Here is a 14,575-nt window from a genome sequence, read left to right on the forward strand (position 1 = left end):
CAGTAATATGAATGAATGCCCAAGATCTGGGCCAAATCCAGCCTCCCTAGCCTCTTTTTCATTTACTCACTCAATCTGTCCAGGTTCAGTAGGTCAATAAATTCCAGTGGGACCCAAGCCAAGAATTTGGCTTAAAATGGATTAAGTTTCTAGGCAAATCTACAGATCATCCACACAACCTTTGCATCCAGAAAGCCTTGCATGTGAGTGGTCAGCCTGCTAACACTAGTAAATGCTTAAATAAAAAGCTTACTGGTAACAACAACCTGGTTAGAGAAGACATAAAGAAGATCAGTTGTTGGTTTGTTGGTTTTTTTTGACAACAGACAATGGGACTGTAAGCAATTCATTGTCAGGAGCCAGTACCTCCCTTTAATTTAGCAGGAGGTCCCATGGCTGCATTCTATTCCTTTCCTTGCTATCTCCGGGCTGTCCACAGTTTGTTTCGGCTTGCTTTTGCTTGGCTGAATCCACCCTTGACATCAGTCAGTCAGAGCAATTCAGCCAGCCATAATATTTAACTCATGATTGATATATATGAGGCAGACATCACTGGTTGGCATTTCAATTTCTATAAGGCTTGTGGTCATCTACAGAGAAAAGATCTGCCATAAGAGGAAACAACCATTTGGGGCTATAATGTTCTGATGCATTCTGTCACACAGCAGAAGGCATTAAGGCACATGCATCTCTAAATTCCTGTGTAGGGTTGGGAGGATAACGTTTACCGTGTTCTGATAAACACAGAAGTTGTGATGGGGAAGACAACAACTCCTGTAATACATTAAATAATGTACAAGTTTTAGTTCAAGGCAAGGAACATTCTAACATGCAACAAGCTCTCAGGTAGGAAAAAAATTAAAATAACTATCTGCCAGTCTAGCAGCCACAATTAAAGTTATGTGGATTTGACATGTATTATAAAACTATTACAGAAAAGCATACATTGAAACTAATTAATCATTGCTTTTTAAATACATATTAAGTGGAGACTTTAAATAGAAAAATTGTAAAACCACAATCAAATAAAATAACAAAGAGAAAAGAGACACTGAGACTGCAGGTGTTGGCTAAAAATGAACATAGTAGACATAAAAGAGGCCTACAATACGCTAGAAACTTATCTAATGCATTTGTTATTGAAGAAAGCTATAAAAGTCACCTATAAAGCAAATGCACATAAAATGTCAACTAAAGCAAACTGAAATGGAAATCTGAACATGAAATACAACTTTTAAATGTTTTAAATATATCCAGGAGGAAAAGGTAGAGGTCATAGTGCATACATCAGAAGGTCTTAGTATCTACAGGAATTAGGGAAATGATTCATTATAATTAACAACTCCAACCACAGGTGTCTCAAAAGGAGTATGACATACAGTTCCTATTTCAACCATCTTAGTGGTTATTCAGAACAGTTCACTAAATAGTTAAGTCAAATAACTGTCAACCTCAAGGTTACCTGCAAAATGTGAGTCATTACTTGTGGTCAACCAGAACTATAAGGTATTATTTCTCTTCACAGAAACAATGACAATGTTTTTAAGAGTGGAAGTTCTTACCTTTTATAATCTCATTCAAAGAATGACATTTTAATGGAAAAAAAAATGTTTAATCTGATGTTCTCTATACACCAGTACCAAACATTTTATGCAGGCCTTAACTTACTCACAAGAATGTTTGAAAGTAGAAAACTTGAGGTGGAAAATGTTTGAATTTTGAATTTCTTTCTGTGTTTATTTGTTTCTTGTTTACTGTTTCTTGTTTACTGGTTTAACAGTACTGAAAGAACAACCTGTTTCTGAAGTATGAAAGCATATGGAACTACAAAAAAAGGCAAAAAGCCTGAAGTCCATCAACTCATCAGAGCTCTAGGAAAGGGAGAAGAGAGGAGAGGAGAGGAGAGGAGAGGAGAGGAGAGGCAGAATAAAGGCAGAGGAGGAATGACAGCACTGTAGATTTCATAATTTGATGGCTAATTAGAGGGGGACTAGAAGAAGGAGGAGGAAATGGGAGGAACTTAGACATGACAAACCTATAAAATTGATTGCCATTACAATTTATGTTAATGTTTGTTTTATTAATTATGATGAGAATGGTTGACATACAGGATATAATAATAAGGATAGGTGAATCCTAGCACTATTATTTTATTAGTTCTGTGACCAGCATATACTTACCGTTACCTCACAGTAAACTGCACCATGTACTGATTGTTCAGTGTTTGTTTATGCTTGACTGTTCAATGTTTTCTATCAAACATCAGTTACAAAATAATTTTTCCTTAGCATAAAACATAGATTTCCACGGATTCTTTGACGACAGTACTGACTAGCATGCTAGCCTGAATTCCTTAAGAACCTAACAGTGTTGTCAGAAAAGAATAAGAAATGAAAAAAATTTAGGGAATTTAAGAAAGTATGACTGATGACAACATGACAGATTTGATTATACCAAAAATCATGGAGTAAGAGGCAGAGGTTAATATTTTCAAAGCCCAATAACCATTTCAGTTTCTGCAGTGGCTAGGGCAGGGAGGAAGTTTGTTTTCCAAGCTAGAGAGCAAGCAGTAGATATTCTTAACCCATCATTCTGTTACCAGACCTTGGGAATAGGTACTCTTAAGATTAATGTCCATTGTTTAATTTAGATCAGTTATCAATAGAAACAGCATGATACAGATCTTTGTCTCAGGTGAAATGCCTAATCTAGATGTATCATGGAGAAATATTTAAATGACAAGGTGGCACAACTCTGTCCCAGCCAGTTACCATCAGAGTGAACGCTAGGGAGGAGAGCTGGGAATGTATGCTGTCAACACCCAATCTTCAATTGTAAAAAAAGACTTTTTGTCAAGCTCAGACATATCTGCACAAAACCAGGATAAATATCCTGACAGTAGATATAACTATTGACCATCTTCATTTAGCAGTTACTACTAAGTCTATCTGGACTTAGGGACGTACTTTGTTTCACCAAAGCACGTTAAGGACTGCGAGGGTCCCACACTCTCTGCCAGTGGGAGACAGATGAGTCACCAGGAAATGCAAGAGTCCACTTCAGTTTTATTCCAAATGTGCTTATTCAGGATTATGATAAATGTGCTTTTTCCCAGCAGTTTCCAGAAAATCAGAGTCTATGACCAACTCCTATGGAAACAGAAGCCAAACCCAGAGGACAAACCTGTCAGTTTTTCCAGATGCAGGCTAGGAACAAAGAGTTTTCTCAGTCTCTGTCTTACTTTTAAGCAGTGTTATGGGATAAGAGTACTGTGAAGGTGATAGCTACGCAAATCAGTCATAATCTCAGTTCTTACTGAGGGACACTTTTGGGCCTTTTTATGTGATTTTTTTTCATGTGCCCACTTCATCATCTAAATACTGTTTTCACCTCTTTCTCAAGTCATCTGCCAGGCTACTGCTTTCTTTTCATACCTTACTTCTTAAAAACCTGCTTATTTTATGAAGCTCAGAAAGACTTACCAATGAATCATTCCTTTCTAAATGCAACTTGGCACTCACAGCCCTTTTCTTTCATGCCACGAACTTTTCCTGAGTGGCCAAATTATATTCTATCTTACCAAACTGTCTACCTTCATTCTATTACTTTCTGAAGCTACAGTTCAGGTATAATTGGATACATATCACCTACCAGTACTTAGAAGAAACCAACAAAATATTCAGTATTGTAGTATAAGTAATAACTACTTCAGTGAGCGAAATGCTTTTTAGTATGCTGTCAATACTGTTACTTACATTGACATACCTCTTAAACATTTTGGATAAAGTTAAGGAGTACATTTCAGTAACATAAACCTTGTGAAATACTTCAGTACCATTGATTGCAGGGTTGCTTTGCTGGCTTCTCACCCTCCTAACCAAGAGACAGCAGCAAAGGGTGAAGTGTCCAGTTATTCCTTCTATCGAAGAGGCATCCAGACAGCTCTGCTCTGTTATTTCTCTCCCTGCTAAAGTATTCAAGATACTCGTGTCTCTATACATTCACAATGAACAGTTCAACTTATCTGAATATCTTAAAAGGTTCACAACTTCTGGAACAAGAGTTCCAGATAAGTAACTTTCCTTACTTCTGAAGAAATGGTCCTTCTGAAGTGATCCAACACTACAGAGAGTAGGGAGAAGTGTAACTATTCTCATCAAAGAGCAGGACTGTTCTGCATGACCTGAAACACCAGTGCCTTGTGGAGTCTTCATTAATCATTAGTGACAGAAGCCAGAAAGACTTGGTTTCACCTGTATCTAACCCAGAAAAGGTACCCTTTCTGTTCAGATATGGACTTAGCCAAACTGATCTATGCTTTTGTAATCCCGTGCTTGGATTGATCCAATTTGCTCTTCCTTGGTCTGACCCAGATGCCACTCCATAACCTACAGATGGTTCATCGTACTGTATCCCATCTGTTAAATAGAACACAGTAATGAGAATGCATCACACCAATATTCTTCACTTCCCTTTGGTTTTCATTCTAATCCTGAACACAGCTGAAGGTCCTGGTCCTTTCAGTGGTCCATGACTAAATCATCTGAGAAGACCTCTTCTTTCTGCTTCTTGCAGAAGATGGATACAACAGAGTTGTTATGTCCCAAAGGTGTCAGATTCAAACTGGAATGTATGGGACAGACTTCTCCTGGCTTCAGCACTCACATCTACCACATATTGTGTTTGCTATATTTAGGTTGTAATAAAAGATTCATCTCTTCCTCTGGGTAGTTTAGCTACCAATGAAATCACCATAGAACTACATTCCTAAATGAAAAATTAATCCATGTTGTTCATAAGTAACTAATTAAGACTGGAAGGAGAAACAGTTCTGTTTTGAAGGACTTCTTAAGTTGAGCATGTTATGCTTTAACACTACAGCATATACAGTAGATATAGTAAAAAAAAAGTCTCATAAATCTGAACTAATAACAGCAGTATTAATAATATTCATGTATAAAGAAAATTACTTATATGATACTGAAATTTGGGATTCCTTAAGGAGTACAATTACATGAAATCAGTGCAAGTTTGACACTTCAATAGGAGTTGTGTGTAGGTGGTCAGTATCTAGAAGAAAAGTACTGTCTTCTGAACACTCAGCACAGTGCAAGAGAATTTTTAGTTATTTTGCTAAACAGAAAAAAAATTAAACCCAAACTTGTCCCTTAAGGTGATGTTTTTCTGAAAATGTATTTTTTTGTGCAGAAGGGTTGTCCTATTTCTCAGGAAGAGATGAGTAATAGCAAAATCATTAGTCAGATTTCTGGGTGAAACCTTGGCTTTCTTGAAATCAATGGATTTTTTGGCATTGAATGCCATTAAACAAAAATGCAACCCCTGAAATTTAGAATAGAGAAATTTTCATGCATTATTGAATCTAATTGGTGATTGCAACTCTTTGTTTTGCTTTTAATTTATTTCATTCTGTACTTTATAAAACACAACTTGCAGAATAAGAAAAGGCTAACAAATGCTCTAGAACCAATCAATGTTATGAAACTAATAATAATACAATATGAGCATGTAAGCTTATGTAGTGCCTTTCATGTAGAAGTATCCCAAGGCACTTTGTAACAGAAACTCAATAAGGAGTGCAAAAGTGCTTTGTCAGATAGGATAAGCCAGGGGAAAAGGAGAAATTAATTAAGCATGGATTTAAATTTCTCAGCCAACACAGCATTTAGAACCTTGGTCAGAAAAGACAGTGGTTCCAATATCTGTATCCAGGGAACACAGCAGACTATTTCAGTCTTTAATTCTTGAGGAACGTTCAATAGTCTTTTCCACAATAATATGGGTATGAGTAATAGGAATGCAGTTCATAGGCTACATTTCCAAAAGGCAGCATCTGCCTCTCTTCCTCTAGTTTTTCATAAACAAACAGGTTCATAAAAGTTGATCACCTGACTTGCATGCCAGTAAAGCCACTTGACTATGGAGACACCCAACATTGAATTTGGTACTCTAGAAACTACAAATACCAAGTTAAGGACTGGGCAATGGCTTTATTGGCTGTTTAACTCACTGTTTTAAATGAATGTATGTTTCCTTATGGAGGTAGTCCACACCTCTGACAGAGAGAGTAATCTGTTACACAGTAGTTCCTAAGTTAGCATGCATTTCACAGGGAAAAGCAAAATTACTTGGGTAAAGCTATTGTAATCGATAATGCATAAATTACAGCTTCCCTGATGTTGTAGAAACTTGCACATCCTCTATTTTTCAAACATTTTTCTCTTAGGAACACATGGACCATCCTCATTTTTGGATGACTGCCTCTTCGGATTAATGCATCCTTCTGGTGCATAAATTAGGGATGCACAGAGGAAAAAGGAGAAGCACTAAATCTCAGGAAACTGAAGCCATACAGAAAAATGAGATTCACAGCAGAGCTGAATGAGTGACTCACCATGAATAATTTATCCAAAAAGTTAGCCTCCACTTCTGTTTATACAATATCTATAAGAAGCTTATAATTTCCTCAGTTTTATTATAAAACAAAACATTAAAATATTGCTTGTCTTCACTGCAGATAACTTCCTGTAAATATTTCATGTCCTATCTTAAGAGAGAGTGGCACTTTGATTGATCAAATAAATCACATGATGATGTTTCTGTTCCCTAGATGGGTGAACCCACAAGCATGTACTTCAGATGCCTGCTGTGGTTAAGAAAGCAGCTCAGGAGCATGTGATGAAAAGTTAATTTAAGAAGTTTTTGCAAAAATGTTTTCAGTATTTATATTGCAGCTGTAGCCCATTGTAATTTTGAGTCATAACTCTAGGAATTTGCAGCTACCTGTAAATATTTTCCTTGGGGGACATGAAGAGTGGACTTGTACCAGAGAAAACTTGAATTTGATGGTACATGTTCTTTTTTGAAGATTTGGTACTGAATAATATGCCAGTCTTTCCAGAGTTTGTTCTAAGATCTTGGACCAGTTATTAGGAGTTGGTGCACTCATTAGTAAGATTAAAGTAATAATGTAAAAATTTTACATTATTTGTGATCCGAAATATCCTTGTACAATTTATGGTTTTGAATGGACTGCCACACTTTACGCAAATTTGAAAAGAACTCATAAAACATGAAACCTCAGCAAGTACTTGAGGAAGAATGAGCCATTAGTGCATTTAAAACTTACAGTAGTTTACAGAGACTATCAGTTTTATAAAATCCATCTACAAAAACTTATAAATGTTAGTCTCTCTTAGAATGTTCAGATGTTGAAATATTATAATATTTATTACAGGAAAAAGAAGACTGAAGACTGATCAGAAACTATACTCTTTTGTTGTGTGCCCTGACACAGGCTGAAGATAAAGACAGCATACCAGAATCCTGCCCACTGCATGACTTTTGATTATGTTTGCATAATTATTGCTAATATTTTGCGCTTTTTTTATATATTAAAAAAGTGAATCTGCATCAAGTACCCTTTGTCAGATCTATGCTAAATCTATACATAATGCATCATTTGCTGGATTCTCTATTTTATAGCATACCATTGGTATGAATTTATCAATATAATCAGAAGATAAAACTGAAAAAATAAACAATGTGGGTTCTTACCTGAGCTCTTGAGCTATAGAGTCCACTTGAACTGTTAATAAAAGCAGAAAAGAATGAATTAGTTTACACTTCAAGACTTGTGCTTTCTGAAACCTTGCACCTGCCTATCTGTGATGACAGAGGAGTGGCTATCAAAACACAGGTGATTATTTCATGCTACCCACAGGACTGTAGCTACTAGTGGCAACTGTTAACTGAACGTATAATTCACACAGTGATTATAGGATGCATAAAACCTGGAGTATGATGTTCAGTGGAACAATAATAAAAATAACAAGAAAAAACAAAAGTAAAAGAGAAGGCACTTGTTTTTATTGAAAATAGAATGACAAATCTCTGCTTTATCTGAATTTTAATTCAATTTCGGAATGACGAAGGCTGGTGTTTACAAATACAAATACCCACACAAGGATATACAACATATTGACAAAGCCAACAGGTGGTTCTAAGGATTACTCATATGGCACAGACAACTTTTGTTGTTTCCACTTCTGGGAAAATGTTCCAGATATATTAATTCTTATAGAGGTGTGTGGATGTGTATAAGAACTACAGAGAAAGAAAATCCATACGTTTTAAAAATGTGTTACTAGCTTTTTGAGTGAAAAGGGTGTGAATCCCCTATTAAATACAAGTAAAGTCTGCTAAGCCATCCAGACTGTTTTAACTTACAGTCCCGACCGACAAAGACATGCTCTAATGCTGAGGTGTGAATTACTTCTGTATTCAATGGCTTTGTTCAAGTCCTCTGTTCTGGTACTTTTGAAATATATATGAATTTTACATTAATTTCAGAGAACTTTACTGAGGGATGCATCAAAGTTTTGATATGATAGTGCTTATCATTTTTAGAAAGGCTTGTCTGTATTTATCCCCTTGTCTGCGGGCATTTTGTGGCACTCCCACACCCTTCCTCTATCTTTTCCTAAGAGAAGTTAGCACTTTTCACCCCTTTGGTCATTTGCAACTAAAGAACTAAGCCAAACCACACTTGAATTTTTCATTCTGACCACAGCTTGAAGCTGGAAGCATGATATTAACAATCCAGAACTACTGAGTTATGATAATGAATGAAATTAATCTGTTTTGCACAATCCTGAGAGTGCACAATTCACATTAAAATTTAAGTGAAGGATGGGTGCTTTGCACCTCTGAAAATAGTCGTAAGCAAAAATGTTCAGAGGGCAGGCAAAACTCTGACATTTATTTTTATGTAACTCCATTTATCACTCATTATCAAGAGTCACAAAAAGTGTTATGAATTAAAATAAAAAGTTATTTTCCTGAAAGGGCTGTATTGCTAGTCAATCATGTTTTCCAGATGTTGAGATCATTAAGGGCCTGTTTATCTCTCAGTACTGCATTTCCATCTGTTCCTTACAAAAAGAGAGGAATAGCTGGGAAATACAACTATGTCATAACTTTGCAAAATGAAACATGAGCACCAGTACTTTAAAAAAGCACAGGGTTCTCCTCTGCTGCATACACCTGCACCTTTTGATTAAAGTCAATTTACTTCTGGAACATTTACACATCTAATTTACAGATAATTAATGGCAATAGACAGAAAAACATTCAGTTGGCTGAGACAAAGTTTTGTACATTATTTTGAAAACATCCATTCAATATTGTTTAGCTGTACTCCCTACGGAAAATCTTTGTTTGCATAATAAAAAGCATAACCTTTATTTTCTTTGAGAAATAGCTCAAAGAAAATAGCATACAGTAGATTTTTTCTGCTTTGCTTTAAACCATAGCTAATAACATCGTGCCTCTTAATGCCAGCAGTCTGTGTCCTGCCTTGATTAAAAAAGCAGCCCTAAGGAAGATACACACTCTCTTACTGCACATTAGGGACTGTGCACAGGAACTATCATATTTCATGGTGTGCTGGGCACAGGGTCATGGAACGTGCTTGCTAACTCACCCTTGGTTCCTTTTGAGCGCGTGCGCAGCTTTTTATTTTCCCCATCTGCATCCATCTGTAATATTAACACAAAGTCTTTAATTCATTCCTTTTGCCATTGAGGAAAAAAAAAGTCTCCAATGCTTTTTTTCCACATTTCCAAAGGCTAGACAGTAATAGAAAGAAGAATAATCATGCCTTATTAATCTTGTCAAAGAGATAAAAAGCCATCTGTGAATATCTGGTAAATACCTAGGAGATACCTTTAATGGTACAGATTTGTTTAATAAAGTGATGGTTATGAGTGACTCTGTAAGGTTTAATGACAAGGTCTACAGGTGTTTGCTGAAGGCATAAGGTTAGACACAGCAATGCTGTATGAGTGCTGCTTTCAGCATCTACCTCCTGGAAGAAAAGGTCCCAAGAAGACACAGTGCCTACAGGCACTCGGCATTATTGTTGTAACTGAAGCATGTCTTAATAGCTGCGTTGGAACCTGCATTTCTGACGACTTCATCCTTAAAATGTGAAACCCTCTTGCTTGAATGTGCATGATTGCACATGTACAGCTTTAAAATTCTTCACCATTTAGTTACTTCTTACAGAAGTTTTGGTCAAAGAGACAGTTACAGATTTTTTTTTTATTTTTTTTTTTGGGGGGGGGAGGGGGGGTGTAGACTGTAAGTGTCCAGGTTTGTATTTCACATTAAAAAAACCCAAACAACACAACCAAAAAATCCAACCACCCCAAAAGTCAGCTGTTGCAGTAAGATTTCTGACTGAAATAAGAGAGACCTTTCAAGATCAGCTGTTCTCATGACACTTTTGGCTACATCTAAACCAGCACTGGAAAAATGCACCTTCTGGTCTTGGATCCAGCCCAGACCCATAATTGTAGGGGCAGGTTTTCAATCCATGGATTTTATTACAAACCCCTGAAATTCAAATGGATTAAGATTTCATGTTCTGGTGTGGAGAGCTGCAGTGACATACAGCAGATTGTACAACAGTAGAATTTTGACCATGTCCAGGGAGGCAAACTCCTCTTCTTTCTGAAATAACTCTTAATTTTTCTGTAAGGAAGATTCTCTCAAGAGGAATTTTTGTCTAGGCAAAATATCAGGAACCCTGGAATTCTTCTTCAGTGTCCGGTAATATCTTACTATCTATCTTTGTCTTGAATCTCAGTTTCCGTGTTTGTAAAATGGTGATGATCAAACATAATGTAGACAAAGCAAGTCCCACGTGCTTCTGCAGATCAATATGCAGAAACAAATGCAGACACCAACATCTGATTTATAAAACTGTTGAGCAAAAGGTGGATTCATTCTGTGGATACCAGAAGTTGCCTATGCCTGGCATCTTTCCCTGCAAAAGGTGGCTAGATAAAAAACGATGTCAACAGAAGATCCTGTCTATTATTGCACTCTTCCTTTCCGAGGATCAGCAGAACTGTTTTGCTCTACTGAGGGAAGGTGCAAGAAGTTCTGTTTGTGCCTTTTTACATTTATAGAGTTTGAAGATCTGAGGATGCTTTATTTTTAGCTTTATGTGACTCAGATAACTGAGATATTTTGAAGGTCTTATCTGAAAGAACATTACAGAATATGTCAAAATTGACCTGAGAAAGAAAAAGGGTAAAGTCAGCCTTTATAGGGAAGAAAAAGCATTTCTTTAACTTCCTGTTGTTTTTTTTTTCTATTTGTTGTTATATATAGTTACATATTATATACAGCTACTGGAATCAAAATACCTATTTGCAGGAGAGAACACAAACATTTGAAAAGAGTGTTCATGTACTTCAAGAAGTCTAATTCTAGAACACAGGTTAGCAATATCTGAAATGAAAGTGTAAATTGATTGAAATGCACCTCAAAGCCAGAAAATGATATCTTTCCTCTGTTTAAATTTACATCTGATGTTGATTATTAGCAGTGAAGGAACATAAGTGGCTTGTGTTTACGCAGTGGGGCTGATGGCAGCCTTTACTTGTTACTATCCTTAAAACCTGGAGAACGAGTTTTTGCAATGTGACTGCAATGGTAATGGGAAACATGGCTCTGTTCTCTGATGCTGAGTTGTGATTGAAGGCACTGACCTGCCATAGACTTATAATAGGGGAGCAGGTGTGGCAATGATGGACTTTAATTTCCTTTAATAAACCTTTTATGTGCCACACTTTTACTGCCATTCTATGCTCTCCAAGGTCCTGCACATAATAGGTTCATTACTTTTGATTACTATAGTCTATTGAGACAAACAACTCCAGAACACACTATATATTATGTTCAGTTAAACCAATATAGACTATTTATCCACTGTGCATTATTTCACCTGCAACTCTACAGACAAAATTAACAACAGCTCCTGTAAGCTAAAACTATTAAAACCACTGGTACTCCTTTGTCATCATTTCATAATAAATACCACACCAATCACAGTGCTGCTCTTTTAATTATGAAACAAAAAGTGTCCACTGCTTCTACTGAACAGCAGTTACTTTGGTCTAAATAGCACGTTGCATTGTGATGAATATTTAAAAACTGCACAATAAGTGAAAACCAACAATAAAATCAATGTAGGTGATTTTTCTATTGATTTCCTTTCCTTCTAATAATTTGAAACTATGAGAGAAGTTTAATCAACTCAAACCTAAAATTTATAGAACTAATTAGCCTGGTGCATACCACATATTAAAATAATTATCATGTCTGTGTTGCATAAAAAACCACCTTAACTTACAAAAAGTCCCAAACATTAACCTGAAAGTTTTACAGAAGTAACTGAATAAAACTGTGTTTTTTTTAAAGTGTGTCAGCAAAAAGACTTCTCTTGCTCAAAATTTAAATGCAATATCTTTGGGTTTTCATAGTTCTTTCAGAGACTGCCTGATACTGAAAAAGTGAACAAAGTTTCTCACTTCTGATTGTTATCTACATAGTGATTGTTTTACGTGAAATTACAGCCTCAGATGGTCAGCAAGAAGTATTCAAACCTTTAAATCACCCATGGAACAACAAAAGAAATAAACTGCAAAATTCCATCTGAAATTTTTAGAGGTAATCGTTATCAAGGTGTAAAATTGAAAGACATATCTTATTACTGCTGTGTACTGTAAAGGTTGGATGGATTCTGGAAGGTGCTTCATGTTCTCAAAGCCGGGGATGGTCAACTCTCCCTCCCAGTATATATGTTGTCTTGAGAAAAGAAGCCATAAGGGATATATAGAATGGTCATGTCTGCACAAAATCCTTGCACTACCATCACGATAATATCTAAGTGCTTGTCAGGAATATTTTATTGAGGGTTATAGTCCCATATTTTTTAAGGGCATGTTTCACAAAAATAACGACAAGTGGAATTAACTCCACTTTAACACTGTGTCTTATACCTAGATTCTCTGATTCAATGGATTTTAAACTGGTCTAAACATTTTCTTTTCAAAATTAGTTAAAACTAGCTAATGGACTCAAAAGGAATTAGTGAGAAATACACAGTCAGAAACACAGTGCCAGAGGGGTAGGAGCTATGCAGTCCCAAATCATTAGGCAAGCAGGCTAATAAATAAATACTTGCTTTAGAATTGCTTCAGTTATGCCTTATTTCTGTGACTTGGAAATTTACTGAGGATGTCGATGTTGAATTATTTTCCAAAAGCATGTTCCAAGAAATCTCCCTAAGTTTTGGAATGCTTTCTGTCTGACTTTGTGAATTTCAATTTGCTCCTCCCTCCACCTTTCCTTCAATATTGGTTGAGGCTTAAGGGTAAGTCAATAACTAGGTCCCAGAAAACTGACTGGAGTCACCAACGATACCACAAATTCTGCTTGGCTGAAACTGGAGTAACTTGCTATGTGACTGCTACAGGGTATTCATGTTTCTCCAGATGAATTTATTGGTGGAATAGCAGCAATCATACTGTCAGAGCAAACTATTTCAGAGTTGCTGGCTGCAGAAACCAAATGTTACTTCTTCTGTTTGTACCATCCCACTGCAGTCAGTGGACTCGAGAGCAGCACCTGGAAATACTTCCCTGAGTGAGAGAATCAGGATTTGGCTCTGAGTTTGGTTTTTTGTGTGCCTGGAGTCTATCTGTGCACATGTGCATGTACTGATATTATAATCGGATCCAAGAATATGACTAACAGCTGAAAATAGGGCATGTGCAATAAATGATAATAATAACAATAATAATAAGAACAACTATTTCAGTTTACTTGCACATTTTTAATTCTGAATTCAGAAACTAAATTGATACTGCTATCTTGGTAGCATAGTTTTACAGCACATTACTGTGAAATAAACTATGACTTGGGGAACCCAGTGCTGCTGACATAGGTAAAAGTGAAATGCACCTCCTGGAAAGAGCTAACGTAAGAGCTATGCACTTTCTAATTTCTATTGTAATCTTTGTACAAGCATGATTTTCCCGGAGTGGGTTTCACACTGCTGGACTGGCAGTCGGTTTCCTTTTGTGTAACCAGCTAGAGGAAAAGAAATAACCAGTTTATCTAGAGGTGAGGAGTAAAAAAATTGACATTTCATTGTGATTTTCCAACTAAAAGTTACATCTGATTTTCAGAATGAAATTTGGCAAACAACTTTTCTAGGACAAACCTTAGCTGATTTTGAGAGGTCTGAAAAAAGAATAGCTTTTCTTTACTATTTTTAATTTGTAAACTATTAAAAGTTTGTATAGAGGCAACAGCTATATCTGTCACTAGACTAATAAACTTTGCCAGAAAAAACAAAACAAAACAAAACAAAAACAAAAACAACTTGATGATTTTTTAGGCACAGGAATCCATCCTCAAGTCTCAAACACAAGCCACAAACTTCAAAGTTGAAGTCAGAAACTACTAAGCACTACAAACAGGTCTGTGCTGTACTGTGTCCCAAAGTGACATGACACTGTGTGCCTCTCCCTACAATAAATAATACCTTCAGAGCAAGGTTTCAATGCTTTTGGTACTCATATTTTAACATTTCTTTTGAAGAACTCATTTAAGAATCTAACGCATAAAAAGAGGATAATGTCATAAATAAAAAGATTTTTTAAATAAATCTGAAAGCAAGAAGATTTCCTATAGCCTG

General features: G+C 36.2%; 1 protein-coding gene across 2 annotated transcripts in view; it reads right to left on the minus strand.

Annotated features, from left to right (window-relative positions):
- Positions 1–14,575, minus strand: part of ST18 (ST18 C2H2C-type zinc finger transcription factor) — a 170,914-nt gene that overhangs the window by 59,870 nt on the left and 96,469 nt on the right. For both annotated transcript variants that reach the window (XM_075024312.1, XM_075024313.1), the window contains exons 4-5: positions 9,503–9,557; positions 7,576–7,606 (exon numbers count right to left, since the gene is read on the minus strand). In XM_075024312.1, coding sequence (XP_074880413.1) covers positions 7,576–7,606; positions 9,503–9,557 — 86 coding nt within the window. The remainder of the gene's footprint in view (positions 1–7,575; positions 7,607–9,502; positions 9,558–14,575) is intronic.

This window comes from Buteo buteo, chromosome 3 (genome assembly GCF_964188355.1).
Source record: "Buteo buteo chromosome 3, bButBut1.hap1.1, whole genome shotgun sequence".
NCBI classification, from domain to species: Eukaryota; Metazoa; Chordata; class Aves; order Accipitriformes; family Accipitridae; genus Buteo; species Buteo buteo.